General features: G+C 45.0%; 1 protein-coding gene across 5 annotated transcripts in view; it reads right to left on the bottom strand.

Annotated features, from left to right (window-relative positions):
- IRF2 (interferon regulatory factor 2) overlaps nucleotides 1–21,063 on the bottom strand; it is an 80,783-nt gene that overhangs the window by 32,828 nt on the left and 26,892 nt on the right. For 3 of the 5 annotated variants that reach the window (XM_036071342.2, XM_036071345.2, XM_036071343.2), the window contains exon 2: nucleotides 6,889–6,981. In XM_036071342.2, the coding sequence (XP_035927235.1) occupies nucleotides 6,889–6,975 (87 nt within the window). In that variant the 5' untranslated portion in view covers nucleotides 6,976–6,981. Of the gene's footprint in view, nucleotides 1–6,888; nucleotides 6,982–9,859; nucleotides 9,954–21,063 lie in introns of those variants that run through there. The other 2 variants (XM_036071341.2, XM_078069843.1) reach the window with 2 other exon arrangements.

The raw sequence follows: 21,063 nt of genomic DNA, 5'->3' as shown, positions 1-21,063 counted from the left end.
AGTCCCAGCACTTACTAAGTTCTCGTGGCTCTTTACATGTGACTGCCCACGGGTTCATGTGGTCTCAGTTTCATTTTTTGCAAGAACCTACTGAGCTCCATGTATGTAATTATCTCTGCCTTACAGTTGAAGAAACTGACGAACAGACTTAAGTTCCACAGCCAAGGAAATGATCAGAGCAAGTGTCTGAATTCAAAACCAGGCCACGGGATCCCACATTCAATCACTTAATCACACCACATATTGTCTCCCAGTGGAGATTTCCCATCCTATGACACATCTGTTGTCTTGACTTCTGTGGAAACCAAGCCCAGGAAAACTGTGTATTTTTAAGCCCTAAAGGTAGTTCAGGTAGTTTCTAGGTATGGGGATCTGGGGAAGGAAAAGAAAATGTCAGTAGGGATTTTCCACCATATTGGTCTCACACAATGAAAGACAGAAAGGGTCCCAACAGACCCCAAAGGGAGTCAATGCCTCTAAAGAAGCCTGAACTAAAAATATTTCAGAATATTTAAGAGTTCCCCAAAAACTGTTAAAAGGGAAAATTCTACTGTATTTAAAACTCAGTTAATAAAGAACTGAAAGTGAGAGACTTTTCATAAACCCCTCCTTGTTCATTCTGCATCATCCACCGAGATAGCATGGTTTCAGGTTAGCCATTTCCAAAGAGCAGTGATGAGCCAAGGAGTGAGTGAAATTTTATTTTTTTAATGTAGATGAAAATCAGAGAGCAAAGTCATTTACGGCAATTTTTGATGTTCACATGAAAATGAAAAAAATAAATAAATTTATTTTGGTGAAAGAACTTCTCCCGAAAGTGCAACCAGATCTGAAGGTTTACGCTTAAAGATGCAGACCCTTTATAGAATCTGCTGTTGCACATTTTTGTAGGTCAGAGGAGTTCCGGAGGGGACACAATCTAAAGTTTATCTCATAAAACACAAAGTTGATGCTGGTAAGTAGATCTTTTCAAACATTCGCATGCATGCAGTTGCGTGCGCACACGTGTGCTCTCACACACACACCTACCAAATCAAGTCTCATAGAAACTCTGCCCAAATCACGAACCCACAAACATAATGACTAAACCTAGCAATTATCCACCATGCATCCATGGATCCTCTTTCCTGGGCAAAAGGTCTCAGTGGACCTTTCTCAAAAGAAGATAAATAAATGGCCAATAAGCACATGAATACACCCAACATCGTGAATCATTAGGCCAGTGGAAATCAAAACAACAAGATACCATTTCCTATACCCCCGGGGTAGCTAGAATAAAATAATATAAATAAATAAATAAATAAATAAATAAATAAAAAGTTGGTGGTAAGGATGTGGAGAAACTGGATCCTTCCTAAACTGCTGGTGGGAATGTCACCCAGTGTAGATGCTATGGAAATCAATTTGGCTATTACCCAAAAAGTTAAACAGAGAGTGCCCACATGACCCAGTAATTTCACTCAGTGACTTACAAAACAGGCGCTGAAACAAGTATTTATACGTAAATGTTCATAACATCACTACTCACAACAGCCAAATGTCCATCAACTGATGAATGGATAAAGGGAATGTTGTACATGCATAAATAGAATATTATTCAGTCACAAAAAGGAATGCGGTGTTGACAGGTGCCACAACACGAATGAACCTTGAACATCATGCTAAGTGAAAGAAGCTTTCTCCATAAGGCCACATATTGAATGGTTCCATTTATGTGAAATGAGCAGAAAAGGCAAATCCAAAGAGACAGAAAGCAGATTAGTGGATGCCTTGCACAAGGAAAGGATTTGAAATGCTTTGCAATGGAAAGTGACTGCTTAATGGCCAACTGTTTCCTTTTGGGGTGATGATAATTCTGGAATTCTAGTGGTGATGACTGTATATAACATTGTGAGTAGACAACGTCACTGAACTGCACATTTAAAAATAGTTAAAGTGGTGGGGCGCCTGGGTGGCTCAGTCGTTAAGGATCTGCCTTCAGCTCAGGTCATGGTCCCAGAGTCCTGGGATCGAGCCCCGCATCGGGCTCCGTGCTCGGCAGGAAGCCTGCTTCTCCCTCTCCCACTCCCCCTGCTTGTGTTCTGTCCCCTCTCTTGCTGTGTCTCTCTCTGTCAAATAAATAAATAAAATCTTTAAAAAAAAATAATTAAAGTGGTAAATTAAAAAGAAACCACACATGTCACTTTTAACTAGGTTTTCATATTGCAAAAAATAAACTGCTAATAAACATATCACATGTATCTTTTTTTTTTTTTTAAGACGATGCTGAAAGATAAAGAAGGTGAGACTCATTTTAAAACTGGAAGAGATTCTGACCAGTAAACATTCTGGTCATCGATCAGTGTGTCCTATTAGGGATGGTGACAGCGTCGCGTTGTGTCTGTGTAGACTCTGGGCCATCAGTCTGTGCCATCAGAAGCCCTGAGCGCCCCATCCACATAGGCCGTGCACACCATGTTTGGAGGGACAGCATGTTCCAGACTCTACCCATGTTTATAGAGAGAGAGGACTCTGCCCACCTGAGGGAAGGAGAGAGAAGCAGTGCTTAAGTTGAGAAGAATATTTAAGATTATCTTGAGGAATGCAGAAGGTACCTGGGACCCAAGAGGCAACTAGCTCTCTTCACCTCCTCTGCGTCTTCTCTCCCCCAGTATTTATAAGATGTTCCAATTTACTCTGCTATTTTTGCTAGGACTCCTAACCTTGTCCTGAGACGGTCTGACATTTACACAAGCACAAGCCTGCTTTCAAAGTGAACAGAAGGATAAGGTCTGAAACTAACTGGTGATGGCCTCGGGCGCTTGGGGACTGGCCTCGGGCCCCCAGGGTCCAGGCCGATCTCCCATGTGCAAGGAGCGCGTCCATAACCAGAGTGGGAATCAATCAGAGCTACAGGAGAAACAATGAACCTGGTTGTGGCTGCCTCCTTCCTTCCTCAAGAAATGGCCCAGAGAGACCACAAGCAAGCATTTGGACCAATCCAGCACAGACCTGGCCTCTTCGACAAGTCAAAGGCAAGAAGGGAAAAAAAAAAGGAGGGGCTACTGTTCATAATCAGGACAATCAGGGGACACTTTGAGTCAGAACAGCCTTCTCTGGATTCCGACGGAACAAATCAATTGGAAAAACACATTCTGGGGAGTACGTAAGGCATTCTGAATATGGATGGTGCAGGGATGATATTAAAAGTTATGATTAACGATGAGTAATTTATGGTTATTCAATTTATAATGGTATTGTGAATATACAGAAAATAGTCTTAAGTCTTACAGATGTACACAGGCAGGGAGTTGCTTTCAAATGACACATACACACACACACACACAGACACACAGACACACAAATATTTTAAATGTCAGTCATTTTTAAATCTGGATGTGAATTTGGAAACTACATGAGATTTGCTATACTATTCTTTCTAGTCATTAGACTGTTCAAACCTGCCATGTATGTTTGCAAATACTCATAATAAAAAGTAACGGGCCCAAGCCTAGGCCTTCTGCCAGAGCTTGTGCTGAGGCTGCTTCTCCAAACTTCCTCACGGCTCCTTCAGAGGACACATGCCATCACCATCCTCCTCAACATGTACTGAGAATAAGAGATGGAAACCAATTTAAGGCATTCATTAACCACTGATCTGTCTCTTACTAAGAATGTCCCGAATATGATGGACTCTCCACTTGAGAGAAACATGACAACTGCCGACCCAATGTTCTTAAGTCCGATTATCTTAACAAAACAAAGACACGGTCACCAATGTTACTCCTCTTCAAGCACACATCATTCTCCCATTCACTCATGGAACAGTATTCACCTAGTACTTCCTAAGGGTCTGGCAGGAGGCCTAGCACCGAGCCTGCGAGCAGCAGCAATCACGACATCCCTGGCCTGCCCCCCGGGGCCTTCCAGCACAGAGGACTTCACCACCAACACCAACACATTCTGAATAAGGCAGCTAAGGCATAAGTGAGCCGTAACAAAGCCCCACAGACAGTTTTCTGAGCTATAACCAGCCTTCAGTGGGAGAAGAGATTTTACAGCGATCTCAAACCACTGAACACACAAGCAGGGATTCTTAGGCAGAATGCTTCTGAATAAGAAGGAAATAATAGGGGGCGCCTGGGTGGCTCAGTCGGTTAAGCATCTGCCTTCGGCTCAGGTCATGATCTCAGGGTCCTGGGATTGAGCCCTGCGTCGTGCTCCCTGCTCAGCGGGAAGCCTGCTTCTCCCTCTCCCTCTGCCCCTCCCCCTGCTCTCTCTCTCTCTCAAATAAATAAATAAAATCTTTAAAAAAAGAGAAGGAAATAATAGTAAGGTCTCCAGTGAAATATTTATGTGGGCAGATGAGTGCCAAAGCCTAAGTTAACAGAAACCTATGAAAAGATGGCCTGAGGAGGTGTAGGTATGGAGAGATATCCCTGATGCCATCCGAGGTCCACAATGACTGGGACAGCCCTGCCCACGAGCATGGACACAGCCACATGCACACTCCGCCCAGGCCCGTGGGCCGCCTGCCCTACTGGCTCCCCCCACCCCGGGTGCCCATGGCCTCCTGTGCCAGGGGCTCCTGAGACGTGTCATCTGCCACAGGCTGAGCGGCCAGACCAGGTGGGTAAGGGGTCTCCTTTCTGTCCTTACCAGGAAAGAGAACTCACAAGCCAAGAGCCGGCTGAGTGAAGCTCAGCAGGGAGGGCCACCTACGAGGGGCCAAGTATGCAGCTGTACAAAAAGGAATCCATTCCCTTTCCAGTCATCTATCAGAAAAACACGGACAAAGTGGATGGAAGAAGAGGTGTCTTAATGGAGAGTCCCAGTGAGGAAGCAACCGTAAGAGGGTGTGTTTGTTTCCCAGAGCTATCATAACCAACTGCCACAAACTGGGCTGCTTACAACCAAAGAAATCTATCCTACCACAGTTCTGGAGGCTGGAAATCTAGAACCACGATGTCGGCAGGGCCACATTCCCTTCTGAGGCTGTAAAGACAATCTTTCCTGGACACTTCCGGCTTCTGGTGGTCCCGGGTGTCCTTGGCTTGTGGCTACATCTCTGCAATCTCTCTACCTCTGTCTCCACATGGCCTTCTGTTCTTGTCTTATACGGACACTCGTCATCAGACTGGCCCAGCCAGATAATCTGGGGTAATCCTGAGATCCTTCACTTTCTCCAAAGACCCTTTTTCCCAGTAAGGACGTATCCACAGTTTCCGGGGGCTAGGACGTGGATATACCTTTTGTGGGAAGCGGGGGGAGAGGGGGGGCAGAGCACAATTCAACCTACTAGAAGGACAGTTAATTGCACCATATCAAGTGCCTAATCATACAGGGGACACGATAACACGGTAAGTTTGCCCCTGAATCAAGCCAGCCAAAATTGATGGATGTGTTTTTTAAAAAGAAAAAAAAATTACTTCTCTTCAGAAACCAGGAACTTCTATTTTCATGTCACACTCTAAATCAATATAGGCAATGTTATCTTGTCCTTTAAAATATAATCCTACTTCACGTCTCTGTGCCTTGGCTTCGTTGTCTGTGGAATGGAAAACATCATAGTATCTCTCCCCCCATTGTGGGGATTATGTGAACTAATGCACGTGTCTTGCTTAAATGAGCACCTGGCACTTCATAAACATTAGTCTTTATGGTTATTATCGTTACTGAATACCCTATGTTTCTTCAATTCTGCTTGATGACAGTTTCCCCTTCCTTATAACCAAGGAGGCCACGACCCAACCTGACTTCTTGTTTGTGTCTTTGGAGTAGGCTAATTACAAAACCCCTCCATGATACAAATCTGAAACACTATGGATATAGCAAGCCTAGAAAAAGAAATTATTTGCCGTAAGACCTTAAGATATAGGACAGTTCCCCTGAAGTGAGCATACAGTTTACTTATTTCTATTCACTTCTTACCCCACCTTGTTTCAGAAAAGGACCTACTGAAACTGATGCACTCAAATAAAATACCATTACATTTAAAATAGTGAAAAAAGAAATAAGTGGGCGAGGGAAAATAAGGCTCAAGAGACATCTGAAAAGATAAGATGAAGCCAGGAGTGATATGAGTAAGCACAACGATGCTGCAGGACCCTCCACACTTGTTAGAAGCGGGCCACAACCGGGCTCTAAGCTCTCGAGCACGCCATACGAAGATAAAGCCTGACCAGCTGAATTAGTCATCGGGTCCTTAAGATTAAAATGAGGGGGAGGCAGAAGAGGAAAAGGAAATTTACTCAGAAGAATTGTGATATTCCTGGTAGCAGGAGAGAAACGTCTCCCTTGGGCCCTTTTAAAGAAGGCATGATATATTAGTTGCTTTTCTAGGTGGTAACTATATATTTTCAGGTGTTCTTTATTTTGATATCCACTCTCTTCCTGATTCACTCCTAGCAGGTAGGATCAATTGGATTGAGAGTTTGAGGTTGGTAAAGTAAGGGAGGATCTATGTACATGTGTATGTATGTACATATGTGGGGGGTTGTAAATGACAGCCTACTTTTTTAGGACCGGTAGGCACACAAACAGTGTTTCACAATGAAAAGAGAAGACTTTTTTTTAAGACAAAAAACAAAAAGTTTTCTTTACACAGACAATACTGAGAAGAGAGCCAATATGCCCCATTCCCAACACAAAACCCGAGAGTTTCCATGTTCTCTAATCCTAGAAGCCAGGAGAAGCAAAAGAGGCATTTAGAGAAGGAAGGGGGTAAGAACCATTAAACAGTAACACAGATCATTTTTGGTTGGCTGGTTTTGTAACGAATAAGGTTAAGATTTTGAACACAAAGAATGCAATTTTACTTTGGAGGTCCCCATGCATGTCTTTTAGTAAGGACCTCTCTCTCTCTCTCTCTCACACACACACACACACAGAGGCACCCAACACACTTACCTTATTAAGCCACTTTAGCCCTGGTATCGTATTTGAGTTGATCTGTTCCTCCAGCCACGGGCGCATCCGCATCCTTTCCACCGGCATGGTACCCTTTGCAGAAGAGAAACATAGCATCAGGTAATTCTGCTAGTGACTGTCAGGTCTGAACTGTGAAATTCTACACCTCTGCCTGACCCTCTTCCGCTGTCCCCTTCCCCAAAACCACACAGCTGATTTGGGCAGTGGATCGGAGGGCCAGCGTGGGCGGGAGGGGGCCTGCCCTGCTAGAGCATACTCAGTCCTGAGGAGCTGTCTCAGTGGGGCAATGGTTCGGGCCAGGCCTGCTCGCAGCTGAGAAGGTCCCATGGGTGTAGAAGGCCTGGGCTGGCAGAAACCCTCCTAGTTCGAGGGCCTGGACACCCTAGGGACTTGGCCTAAAGAGAGGTCTTAGCCCCACCCCAACCCGGCTGTGTAGCAGAGCCCTTCTGTGTAGCAGGTGGGTATTGGGAGGACCAGCAGTTTACAAATACCTTTGGGTGTTACCCTTCCAAGAGCCCAGGGTGGACAAAGCAAAACAGTTGTGGGAAACAATGCTTAGAACCAATTCGTGGCTTTTGGGTATCTGGGTGACAGAAATGTTTTGAACCACCAATTTTCATGCTTTAAAGTCTAAAAGCATCAATTCATCTGGTGTCCTGTCTACTCTCAGGGCCCGGCAGCATCTCTGCTCTGGCTTCAGCTCGGCGCTCACGTTCATGCACTCTCTTGCTCCCTCCTTCAAGGGCCCCCCCTCACGGCCACTCCCTCTGACCTGAGATCCTCCTCCCTTTCTTTTAACTAACCTTCCCTCTGAAAATAGCTGCCTGGTCTAAACACGGTCCCTCCACCAGCCCACATCCTGCCTCTCTTCCCTCCTTCCAGATACATTTCTAGATAGTCTTTCCCTTGTCCACTCAAATACCACCAGAGTGCAATCACTAACAAAGTACTGTCTAGCACTCATCTTCATCCTATTTGCATGTAAATTTAAATGGAACGTGGGATTCAAAAGCAAAGATGAGGTCCATTCAAGCTTCCACTCTATAAAACTTCATGGACAGTGTGACCTCATCCTCTTTTCAATCCTTAGCTGTATCTTCCTTCTTTTACTCATTTCCTCCCCCGAAAATGAGCTCCAAAAATTCTATTGAGATGAATTTGGGTTGCAATGGTCCAAGTCTCAGTCACTCTCTATTCCAGCTTGCAGAGGACTTCTCTCTCCTCTGTGCCTCTCCCAGCTCCCCCTGCGTGCGAGCATCACTATGTCAGAGCCTTGGCCTCGAGAGCCTGACGACATTCTAGAACTCGATTCTAGAACCTGCACGTCTCTCCCAGCTCAGATCCACTCTCTGTTGCAGATGGCTCCTGGGAATCCCTGCTCACACTGCGCTCTCTGCTGCTCCTTCTCAGGCCTTGCCCATCCTTCCCCATCCTCCAACACCCAGTTTCTGCCCTCCTTCTCCACAGGCCTTCCCAGACCACTCCAGCCCAATCCTCCTCCCAGACTTCCCCAATACCCACTGATCTTACATTGCTCATTTGAGAATCAAACATTGCTTGAGAGCAGCATTCCATGCTGTCTTTATTCTTATCCAACTCTCTCCTTAACTATAAACTCTTCCACTGTGTACACCTCTCTTCCTAACCAAACTGTAAGTTCTTTGAGAGCAGGAACTCTACCCCTCGTAGGGTCTTTTAATATTCCTACAAAGCCCAAATGCTGCCTTCCACCCAGGAGATATTCAAACAAGATCCAGGCCAGCTCTGAAGGTCAGCCAAGCTGGGCTGACATTGCTGGTTGGCCCTGTCCACGCATGTGGAGGCTTCAGGTCACCGTTCCTTGAGATAAGTAACAGGAAGCTTGGGGACAAGCCCACAGGGGCCCCCAACACCGCTGCTCTTAGTGGTTCGCAAGTCATTCCAGTCCCTCATGCGTTTATTCACCTTTTTAAGATCATTTATTGAGAATGATATTCCAGGAACAGGAAAAGGCAAGACATCCTCTAGCATCTAGAAACTCCTAGTCTAATAAGGGACAGGAAGGAAGAGATTACCATACCACACGAAGAGTCCTGTGTACAGAATGATACTAGAAAGCAGTTGGCAACAGAGAGGGACCAGAGACAGGCTGGCCCTGCAGGGCCTGGAGAACCATGCCTAGGGATTGTGATCATCATCCCAAGACAGGAGGGAGAACTGGGGATTAATGCAAATGAATGATATGATCGATTTTGTTGACAGTAAAGGGAAGAGCTAACTACAAAATCCAGACCAGTACATTACCACTTTTAATGGGCACACAAATCTTGATTTGGCAAGTCTAGGTGAGCCCTGTGATTCCCTCTTTCTAATAAGCTCCAAGGTCCTTGGACCAGACTCCGAGGAGCAAGGCTCTAGATTGCCTTCTATTTTTAATTATGAGCCACCTGCTCTTCTGTGCTCTTCCTGCAAAGTCTGGTCATTCTGGCAAGCAGAGCCCCTCCATTAGGCTCAGCGTATCACATTCTGTATCACCTATCTGTTGGTCCATCCCTTATTTACATGCTGGGCCTTTCTAACAAGGACACAGCTCAGCCAAACCTCGGTCTCTCAGTTACCTAGCCAAAACACTGTGGAAATCACACACGTAAAAGATGTTCTAAATCTTGAGTTAGGACTGTCATTACTCATAAGCAGATTTTTAGGAAAAGCAAAGATAGCAAGTATCGCCTTATCAGAGTAGGACAAACTCTGTTACAAAGGACTTCTCTTATTTTAGGTTCTACGTTTTGTTTTGTTTTAAACACCTAGGACTTCTCCGATGTTACACACTGGGAAAAAACTAATCCTTTCACATGCAGATACTTCCTCTATATATACTTGATCTTAGAGCCTGGCCCCATGTCCCACACACTAAACAGGTAATGATTGACCAGTGGTCTCGCTGCCTGACGCAGAAGAAAACAGGTACCGTTTGACATAGGTCTCCCATGATGGTCACCAGCCGAGTGCACGTCCTGACTTGTGCGGAAGAAAGTGAAGGTGGAATTCTATCTTGAGCCTAGCGCCAGAAACTCATCCTTTAGTTTGACACAAAAAATAAATGGGATTTCCAGAGATTAAAAGGCTGGGAGGACAGTCACAGAGGGTCAGAGACTAGATACTGAGAAAAGAGTCCTCTTTGGCATGAATTTTCTAGCTTCTGTCAATGAAATTCACGATGACAGATGGGTCTTCCTTTTGGAAGGCGAGTTTCCCAGAGGCACCCGGTCCCATGGGCCACAGGAAACTCAAACCGAGTTGGGGAAGGCGTGGAACAGGTTAGAAAAGACAAAGACGTGCTATTTTTGGCAAGAGAACCACAGTTCACCAGAAATCGAGACACGTGTTCCAGTCCTGACCTTGACGTTACTAGTGTGTGTCCTTGGGCTAGTCACCCAAACCCTCCGGTCTGCACTTCGATCATCTAGGAAAATGAGAGGTTTCAAAAAGATAATTTCTCAAGTGATCTACAACTCTAGGAATCCTTTTGTGACATGAAGGCTCATTATCTGGTTTATCTTTTGTGTAAGCTTCTATGCTTGTGCGCTGGGTTGTTTTTAAGAGTGAAATGCTTGGGGCGCCTGGGTGGCTCAGTCAGTTAAGGGTCCGACTCTTGATTTCGGCTCAGGTCATGGTCTCAGGTCCTGGGATCGAGCTCCACGTCCAGCTCTTCACTCAGCAGTGGGTCTGCTTAAGGATTCTCTCTCCTTCTCCCTCCACCCCACTCTTGCTCTCATGTGCTCTCTCTCTCTCAAATAAATAATCTTTTTTTTTAAAGTGAAATGCTGAAATTATGGCTCTTTAAGCCTAAAATATGAAACATCTACCCTCGATCCCAACAAAAGGTACTTTCTAAAATCACCTATCATTATACCTTTGAGATGTGGGGTTGGGATCATCTTTAAAGCCACGGCATCAGCCTCTAAATCAGTTCAGTACATGGCGGGTATTTAGAATATCACTGGTACCAGTGATGCCACATAAACGTATGTAAGCTATTCCCTGTTACTCACAGGAAGTGAACAGTCCCCCATGAAGTTGACAATGGTATGGTCATGCTCAGGGCCAGTAACAGTGATCTTGAATTTTAACCTAAATAACTGAATTTTGGATCTTGGAATAGTAACAGCAATGGCTACTATTCATTGAGCACATACTATATGCCAACCCATTAAAACCAGTTTTTCTGAGTTTCTCGTGTAATTCTTATAACCCTAAGAAGGTAGGGACTTTATTTAGTATTCCATATTACAGATGACAGGATAGGTAAAGGAACTGCTTCAAGGCAATCTGCTAGTAAGGAGGAGAGCCAAGACTCTCATTCGGATCTCTCTAAAATGCCCAGCTTCAGAAACCCTAACACCTGCTTTTTTCTTACCCTAGAAAGCACTCAGTTATGATGGTCTTTTAACTGTTCTACTTCCTGAGCCTTTCCCAACTCCTATCTGTTCTGCATACCACTGACATATTAAATTTCCTAAAATACCACTTAAATCATGTTAATATTCTATTCCAGAGACTTGTAAACATCCCTGCTGGATTTAAGATAATAAAATCCTTGGCTGAGAGGGGGTGGTACGCTTCTGCTAATGACACAATTAGGTAATTCAGACCTAACTCCCAAGGCGAATAACAAGAAAACCTACACAAAACATGTTTTTTAAAATCTGTTTAGAAGAATCAGAGAACTAAGAAGGTAGCAAAGAATTAGGAGAGCAGGATCGGGAAGAAGAAAGAAACTCAGGAAGGTAAGCCTGACATTTGGGGCATTCTTCCCCTAGCCTAGGGGCATCTGCCAATTCCCGAATAGGAGGCTCCGGGGCACAGAAGCTGAGCAAAGCTTCTGACACATTCCGGTGACTAAGAGGGACAAGAATTGAAGATCAGGACTTAACTAGGAAAAGGAAGTCTAGAAACCACACACACGCACACACACACACACACACACACACACACACACACAAGCTTCATTTGGGATAAAACTAAATGGAAACAGACTAACCTCAAAGACTGAAGCCTAGCTTTGAATCATCTCAATCTCTGATCAAATTAAAATGATCTGGAACTCCCAGAAGTGAATGTAATCATATCTTGAGGAAGACAACATTATCCTAGGATTTATATTACCTCTGGAGTTTTTCATACACACAATCAATATAGCTGAGAATGCAAGGATAAAAGACAACAAAATAAAAAATCAATGAAATATGGACAACAAAAACAGACCCACAGGGATTCAGACACAGGTCTTATACAGATATAAGGGATACACAGATAACAAAAGTTTTCAGACACAGTCTTTAAGACAAGTATGCCTACATAAAAGACAAGATGGACAACGTTGGTAAAGAACTAGAAACTAAAAAAGAAATTCTAGGACTAAAGGGCAAATAATTAAAATCAAGAACTCAACGGATCGGTTTACTAATAGATTAGACACCGCAATAAAAAATAAGAAGAAGAAGACAGGTCGGAAGGAAATAAACAGAATGAAGCACTTAGAGACAAAAGGGTGGAAAATGTTAAAAAGAAGATAGCATCCATAGCAGATTTTATCTTAGAGGTAAAAAGATCTAAAATATGGGCAGTTTGCAGTTCCATGAAGACAAGAGAAAGAATGAGGCAAAAACGGTATTTGGGGAACAATGACCAATTATCTTCCAACCACAGATTTAATAATTTACTACAAACCCCAAACGGACAAATACAAATAACACCACACTACAGTACGCGTGCTGAAAACCAAAATCATAGCGAAAAATCTTAAAAAGATGGCCAGAGGGAAAAAACAGGCATCACCTTCAAAAAACAAATAACAAAAACCCCAAGACCCAGAAGCCTTACCGTGGCTACTCAACAGAAACCCTGGGAGACAGAAGACAACGGAAAGGTGTCCGTAAGGTACTCAAAGAAAAAGCTGCTATTTGTAAAAAGTTGAGCTACAGCAAAAATTTCCTTCGAGAATGAAGTGGAAATAAAAGCATCTTCGCTCAGAGAAGAATTTCCACCAGCAGCCCCACAGCTCATCAGATCCCAGTTGCAGGGGCATAGGAGGTGGGTCAAAACTGGGGAAGAGGGAAGGCAAGAGTATGGGCGCCACGCAGCTAAGAAGAGGGCTTCGGCGTGAGTCTGACCACAGCAGCACTCCATCCCATTTCTTCAGCACCTGGGACATTGATCTGTTTCATAAGGAACCTGCCAGGGCTCTTGTCACCTGATAGCCCTCCCCACACAGCCATGTGCCCACCTCTCTTCCCAACCTACAGAAATGCAGCCCTCCTAACAAAAGCTAGCTCCAATCTCTTTTCATCGACGAAACCTTCTCTCTCAGCTCTAACCTGGGACCCTCTGCTCCTACAGCAGGTACTCCTAATGCAGTACCCAGTCATCCAGTGTATGGACAAATATGTATTAAACACACGTTATTGCAAGGCACTCTGCTAGGTGCTAGGGAGGATTCAGAGATGTGTGAGCCCTGATCACTACCCTCAAGGAATTAATAAGTTAACTGGGGGTATGAGACATAAATCCTATAAAGCGACCTAATAATACTATAATTATGATAATAAAAGACTGCGCTAGAGATCAGAAGGCAGTATACGATTAATTGCCAACTACGGGAACTAGTTCGTGAGGAATCCATAAATCGTTATCGGATGGGTTGGTAAGGGAAAGCTTTGCGGCACAGGAAGAGCTTATTAGGATGGGGAGGAATAGTCCAGGCACAGAGAGGGTGGCAAGCAAGCCAGGCAAAGGTGAAGGCTGGTATAAAGGGCAGAGGCAGGACCGGGGAAGGTGGGTTTGCTGACGTGGGCGGAGCAACTGACTTGGGCACCAATGCGGGTGGAGCTTCGTGAGAGTCCGCGAGCAGGTGAGCAGGTGAGCAGGTGAGCACACGGGCTGGGTGGTTTACAGAAAGCATCGCTAACCCACACACCGGCCCTTATCAGTTAAATATTGTTATCCCCATTTTAGGGAGGAGGAAAAGCATAGTTTGAAAAGGTGACTTTAAAAAAAAGAAGAAAAAACCATGTCGCAGTCACCCAAGCCCCTAGAAGAGGGACCAAGGCTTGTACCCCCCATCGCCCAGCTGGTGGAGAGAGGCTCCTAAAATGCTGGGTACCAGCCTGAGATTAGTCACGTATAGCAGTCACAGAGGGGCAAACGGAGGCAAGGAGATGAGCCAGCGGCTACTGCTCGGGTCCAGGGTGGAGGCTGCGGGAACGCACAGAAAGCGACGCGAGTGGCAAGCCCCGTGTAGGAACTTACTAGCGACATCTAGTAGTAACTTTTCCTGAACATTTGGTAATCGTTCCCCAAATGCAAGTGCCTCTTGCATGAGATTCTACACTCCTCACACCGACCTTTGTACCCTTTTGGCAAAAGTTAAAAATTCCAGTTCAAAATTACGTGAGTTGAGAGGAAGAAGGCTGGAGTTGAAAACCGAAAATCTGCGCCATCATCATCGCCCTCCTTGTCCCCATCACCTTGTCCAAGTGCTTCCTAGGAATCAGACCCTAGGCCCGGGGCTTTTCACGCGTTACTTCATTTAATCTTCAAACAAGTTCTATGAGGTATAGTATCTTATCTCCATTTGACAGATGAGGAAATGAAGCTGCTTACCAAGCTGCAGAGCTATTAAGTGGTAAAGCTAGGATTCAAATCCGGATCCACCTGATTCCAAAGAAGATGCCAAAAACCCCCAGGCCAGTGTTTTTCAAACACTGGGTCATGAAATCAATTTATAGCACTTCAGTTTTAACGTATGTGAACACAGAATACAAACTATGAGAGTCCCCCCAGTAAGGGTAAGGTTGTTTTATTTTTTTTTCTTCCAATTTTATATTATCCTGGTACTGTGGTAAAAAAGGGCATAAAAAGCATTTTATTTGGCCGAACCGCTCCCCAGGTGTGTGTGCGATGTGTGCACCTGAGGGTGCAGGGGGAGGGGGAGTTCAGAGTGGAAAGTAGGAAGCGGAAGAGAAGGATATAGTGAACCTTAGAACCGTAAGGACTCCTGGAAAACAGACGTGAGAAGCACGAGAGAATTTTAACAAGTGCCTGGCATGAAAATACCGTGTTCAGAGCTAAGATCATAGGACGCTGAATCTGAGGGTGTTTGAGACCCACCCAGTTGGCTAACCTTAATACGTCTCTGCCTACAGTATTCACATCACTCTGCACACTCTGGTGGGACCCTGGAGGATGAAGTCAACAATTACCAGTCATGAAATCAGGAAGACATTTTAACATTGGGATGAGCACCAGACCCAGAGAAGACATGCCTCTTAGTGTACATGTTACCTGCACCAATGCAAAACCGATTTCAAAAAGTTTTATGAAACTTCAGGAGCGTTAATACGCAAGGGAAATCAATTGTGAGATTGCATGAGATTCTACACTCCTCACACCGACCTTTGTACCCTTTTGGCAAAAGTTAAAAATTCCAGTTCAAAATTACGTGAGTTGAGAGGAAGAAGGCTGGAGTTGAAAACCGAAAATCCTCGCCATCATCATCGCCCTCCTTGTCCCCATCACCTCGTCCAAGTGCTTCCTAGGAATCAGACCCTAGGCCAGGGGCTTTTCACGCGTTACTTCATTTAATCTTCAAACAAGTTCTATGAGGTATAGTCTATGAGGAAATCAATTGTGTGATATCCACTGTTACCAGTGATGTAATCCTCATTCCATGCACTTACTGTTTTATTTTATTGAACTTTCGAAAGATGCGCGTCACAGATTCATTTAATAATTTTAGTCTCTAGCCCAGTTCTTCTCAAGGTTTTAAGCAATTCAACCATGAATTCTCCTACTATGTGGGCTTTTCAAGAGCTCAACCTTGGGGCGCCTGGGTGGCTCAGTCAGTGAAGCGTCTGCCTTCGGCTCGGGTCATGATCCCAGGGTCCTGGGATCCAGCCCTGCATCGGGCAGGGAGTCTGCTTCTCTCTCTCTTCCTCTGCCCTTCCTCCCTGCTCATTCTCTCTCTCTCTCAAATAAATAAGTAAAATCTTAAAAAAAAAAAAAAAAGAGCTCGACCTTGAATAATGGGGACAGGATTGCTGGAAATGGCTACCCTCAATGTATCATCACCCCTAGTTACTTTCCATTCACCTATATACCAGCACCCCCAAAATGCCTGTGCTACATTATTACCTGGGGAATTAAAAAAAAAAAAAAAAAAAGGACTCCCTGATCCCATCTTAGACTCACTGAATAAGAATTTCCAGGGATTAAGAACCAGGAATTTTTTTTTATTATCCCAGGGCAATTCGGATATGTAGCTACGTGTGGATATCACTGCCATTCAGTACCATCAGCTCAATGGCCTTCCAGATCCCATTTGTATAATAAACATCTCCAAATGAGTCATAGGAAAACGAGGATGCCAATGGTGAATAGATTTCATCATGAATAGAATATAAATACATATGAAATTAGAATTCTAAAATGCCTTTAAATACCACGGAACAAGTTTCCCATACTGAGAATCATCCAAATTATAGTTTTGCATATTTGCCATTCTACCCACAATTTTCTTATTGGACGTGTTTTCTATCTCCTTTCAGAAGATATTACCATAGTTACTTTACAAAAATTTCCCTATCTCTGACCACAAACTACTCTGGTACCTGAAACAGTGTGATTGAGCATCTGATAGTAACTTGCACTGCATCATTGCAACTGAAACTGACTTATGGCCTCCACATGTGTGTTCAAAAGACACCAAAATATGTCACTGGTTTTCCGTACTGTTGGTGAGCCAACAGTCATTCTAGGAAACAGTTCTCAATGCAGCCTAAAGAGAACAGGAGTTCTCTCCAGCCAGAGAGCAAGCCTTGAAGAAACATGGGACACACTCTTGTCTATGCAGACACGCACTTTTCAGAGAGGGGGCCCAGAGCCCTGCCGCCCATCCCTGCCCAACGAGCCCCGCTCCCCTGTCCCGTCTCCCCAGAGTGCCCATTCTCTGGCCCCATTCTCTGCCCAACACAGCTGCCTAGCACTTCTCCACTACAAATGGGTCTCACTTCCTCCCTCTTGCTTGCTCATGTGTCACAAACTCATGCCTGGGCCGAATAACGCCCAGTCCCGACTCTACCATGACACGTTGATGGTTTATCTGCACATCTTTTTTGCTTCTCCCTCATCAGCCCCTGTTGCTGTACCCCACAGGAATGATCTCAGATCTTTCCACACTGCCTAATTCACAGCCACACTCATCAATCCCAGAAAGGCTCTTGCCTCTCACTTCAGAGAGGAAAACAGACGCCACCAGGCTCTTCTTTCTGAGTTTCTGACTCCACTCCCTCTTCAAACGTATCTGGACTTCCATGCCCTCCTTTTTTCCTTCTTCAGACCAGGCGGGTAGTGATGCCACTCCCTGCAAGGGGAATGTGGAAGGTTTAAGAGAAGAAATACTGAGATTGGTTTTGGGTCTATTGGCTTTGAGATATTTTTGGGATATCAAAAAAAAAAAAAAAAAAAAGAAAGCGTTGGGTGGGCCATTAGATCCATCGAGGCTAGAGCTTGGGAGAAATGCCTAGCCTGGAAATAGCCAGCCACCCCTTTGCAAAACTTCCCTTGAATTCCTAAAACACCTCCAATATATATCCTATGCTCCTTTCAAGCCGGACACCTGGGTTAACATTGCTACATATGTTAATATGTACATCTGTGTTGACTTCTACTTTGCATCAAACAGGCACCTGATAAATAAAGATCAGCCCTCTCCAGCAATTCTGGACACGTTCTGTACCCGCACAGTCCAACAAGGGAGCCACCAGCCACGTGTGGCTAGTGAACACCTGAACTGTGGCTGGTGTGAATGACGAACCATGCACACCAGATGGACACAGAGTTTCAAGGCCAGTTCTAGTTTTTCCAAATCATAGTGAGTGCTCAGGCGTCTGCTCAAAACAAAATATCTGCCTAGGACACCCTCGTGGGGGTTTTGAAGAGGCAGGCTAGCCACCTGACATTGAAACTGGTCTATTTTGAGAAAAGCCTGTTTTGTTTTGTTTTGTTTGCTTGTTCTTTTTTTGCTTGTTTGTTTTTTCTGGTTTTTTGTTTTTTGGGGTGTTTTTGGTTTTTTGGTTTTTTTTGAGAAAAGCCTGGTTTTAAAAGGGCTGACTCACGCTCTGCAAGCTTAATCACCTTTCGGAAGGCAACCTGTTGGTAAGTGGGGGAGCTTCTGTGTGAGTAACTCATATCCCTGTTTAGACCTGCAGGCCCTTGAAAACACCACCAGCTGGCAGGTCCAGAGCGCCCAGGATCCCATGCTACGTGACAATGATATGAGCAATAGTTGATGAGTCTTAAGTGCTCAACAGTGTCAGGCAAGTTCTCAGCTTGTTACGAGTATTATTAGTTCACTTGATTTGCCACCATCCTGTAAGGTAGGTGCTCCTAAAATCTCCATTTTACAGATAAAGAAACTGAGACACATAAGGTTAATAAGTACCTTGCCCAAGGTCACAGAGCTACGGAGTGGCTGAGTTCACATTTCAACACAAGGGGTCTTAGGCCCTTACTTGGCCTTCGGACCATGAGGTCAAATTGGGGTCCACATAAAGAGGCATGGAGGGCCCAGTACCTCCCAGTCTGACGCAATGTCTGCACTGGGAGCCTGTGCTGAAGGGGCTCCCAGGGCCGAGAGAGCCCCGTGGCCAGTAAGCACTGCTCCAGCCACACTGGTTGGGCCCGATGCATAGAAAGCAGCTTCCCGACCTCCATTACCCAGCACCACCCCCCATTAATTCGTACTTCCTGCCCCTCTGGGTACCTTCCTGGCTGGTGGAAATCAGCAAGACGTACTGTGTATCCTGTCCAGCCAGAGCTTTATTTTTGTAATTTGTACTAGGAAAACAATATTTCCCCACTCCAAAATAAAACAATCTTCTTATGTTCTACCCCTTCACCTCCATCTCCTCTTCAAGAAAGCAACGGGAGAGAACCAGAGGGTTCGTTATCTGTGTGTTTGTCACTGGATGCGTTCTCCAGTTGTTTTAGTTTCTGCTTCTGCCATAAGGCAGGGTCACCTGGCCCAGAGCATGGGCCACCTGGGTCCTGGGCAGTCTTTAGAAAGGAGGGGAGGAAGAAAGTGCGCCCTGCCCAGCCTATTCTTTTTTTTTCTTCTTCTTCCTTTTTTCTTTTTTTTTTTGTACCAATTAATTAACATACAGTGTATTACTAGTTTCAGAGGTAGAATTTAGAGATTCGTCAGTTGCATTAGAGATTCGTCAGTTGCACCCAGTGCTCATGACATCACGTGCCCTCCTTAATGCCCATCACCCAGGTACCCCATTCCCCCAACCCACCCCCAGCAGCCCTCAGTTTGTTTCCTAGAGTTGAGTCTCTTATGGTTTGTCTCCCTCTCTGATTTTGTCTTATTTTATTTTTCCTTCCCTTCCCCTGCGTTCATCTGTTTTGTTTCTTAAATTCCACATATGAGTGATTCTTGATGGGCCCCAAGAACTAAGCACACATAAGACCCATAGATGCTCTACCACCTCAATGCACATTTTGCATGAACATCCGTGTAAGGTACTGAAAACCACTCAGGTGGTAAGCATTTGGGGTATTTGTCAATTTCCACCCTGTCAGTGTATATGCAGAGCAAACACGGGCTATGAGGGCATTTTGCTTCTCCCTCATTTTTAGTATCAGGACCTCTAACGAGTGCCAAACCTCATGCCTGCAAACGCCACGCCGACCTGCCTACATCTGTACTCCCTCCACACCATTTGTCCTACATCCGTCCACACCAACTTACTTCCCTCTCGGAACGAAGGGCCACTTTTAAATCCACCCTTCCCAAAAAGCTTTCCCTGACCAATGCAGGTTCAACTCTTACCACAACAGCCTTCCTGCTCATACGGATAGAATGGCCCCAAGAAATAGCTGGATGTTAATGATAATTGATCTTGTCTGACTCTTCGCTAATTAAGTTGACCTGGAATAAGTGATTCTGATCGCCACAGGACCTTGCACTACCCTTATTTGTCACTGAGTAGCAGGGCGGCCACAATGCGGGGCTGACAGGCACCATGACTTGGGGACAGCACGGCCACCCATGAGCAGGGTAGAGACCAGGGAAGGCCTTGGAGGCCTGTGTCCCAAGGAGTTAGTGCCACATCCTTATCACCATGCCCTATATGAGGCTAGAATGGGGGAGTTGTGACCCTGAGAATTCAACCTGCCATTGCTCTAAAAACTCAGAAATCTCTTAGTCTCCACCACTTTCTCCAAAACTGGAGGAGGCATGCAGGTCTAAGAGTATTTCCCTCAGCAACCCTGGCCAACTCCCCAGGGCACTGCCTCAGGAACCAAACGCAGAGGGTAGCAGAACCCCCGATCCTTAAGCCTCAGTATTCTCATCTGTAAAATGGGGATAACTTCCTTAGAGTTTGTGGTAGCATTAATAAGATGTGCAAAGTGCCTCGCCTACTATCTGGTCAACAGTGGATATTTAATAATCAATAGTTTCCACCGACACAAATTTTTGATCAAGGATGTTTGACGGAGCATGATTTACAACAGCAAAAAATTTAAATTGATCCAAACACCAGACAGTATGGAGATGGTTACATAACATGCGGTAGACTCAAATAATGAAAAACCGTGACTCTAGAAGAGTATTCCATTTGTATGAGAAAGTGATCAGCATATATATGTTAACATAGAGCTAATATATGTAAGTATATATTCTATGTGTTTTTATATATTCCATATAAGTAATATATAAGTTAATATAGTTCAGAATATAATACAAGTTAATAAGTGAAAAAAAAGCAGGGCAACACACTTCCAGGATATGCTGGGCACGGCTGCTGAGTCGGGGTGCTGACACGGGGCTCTCTTCATGACCACAGTCAGAGCTCACCCCGCACAAATGCTCCAGCCGACTCCCACAGAGGCCGGCGCCGCCTGGTACGGGACTGACGACGTGCACCAGGACACAGCTGTGTGGCCCAGAACTGGGCGGCCAGGGGCCAGGGGAGCACCCCAACCCCAGCGGCAGCAGACCAGGTGAGGAGGTTTGCTCAACAGTGAGTAAAAAGCTGCCATCCATTACAGCATAGGGTGTCTCGAGGGTGGGAGGGTATAATCCCCAGGAGGAATCGTAAAGCCACA

This window comes from Halichoerus grypus, chromosome 3 (assembly GCF_964656455.1).
Source record: "Halichoerus grypus chromosome 3, mHalGry1.hap1.1, whole genome shotgun sequence".
Taxonomy (NCBI): domain Eukaryota; kingdom Metazoa; phylum Chordata; class Mammalia; order Carnivora; family Phocidae; genus Halichoerus; species Halichoerus grypus.
The sequence above is the reverse complement of the archived record's forward strand: the minus strand, read 5'-3'. Positions and strand labels throughout refer to the sequence as shown.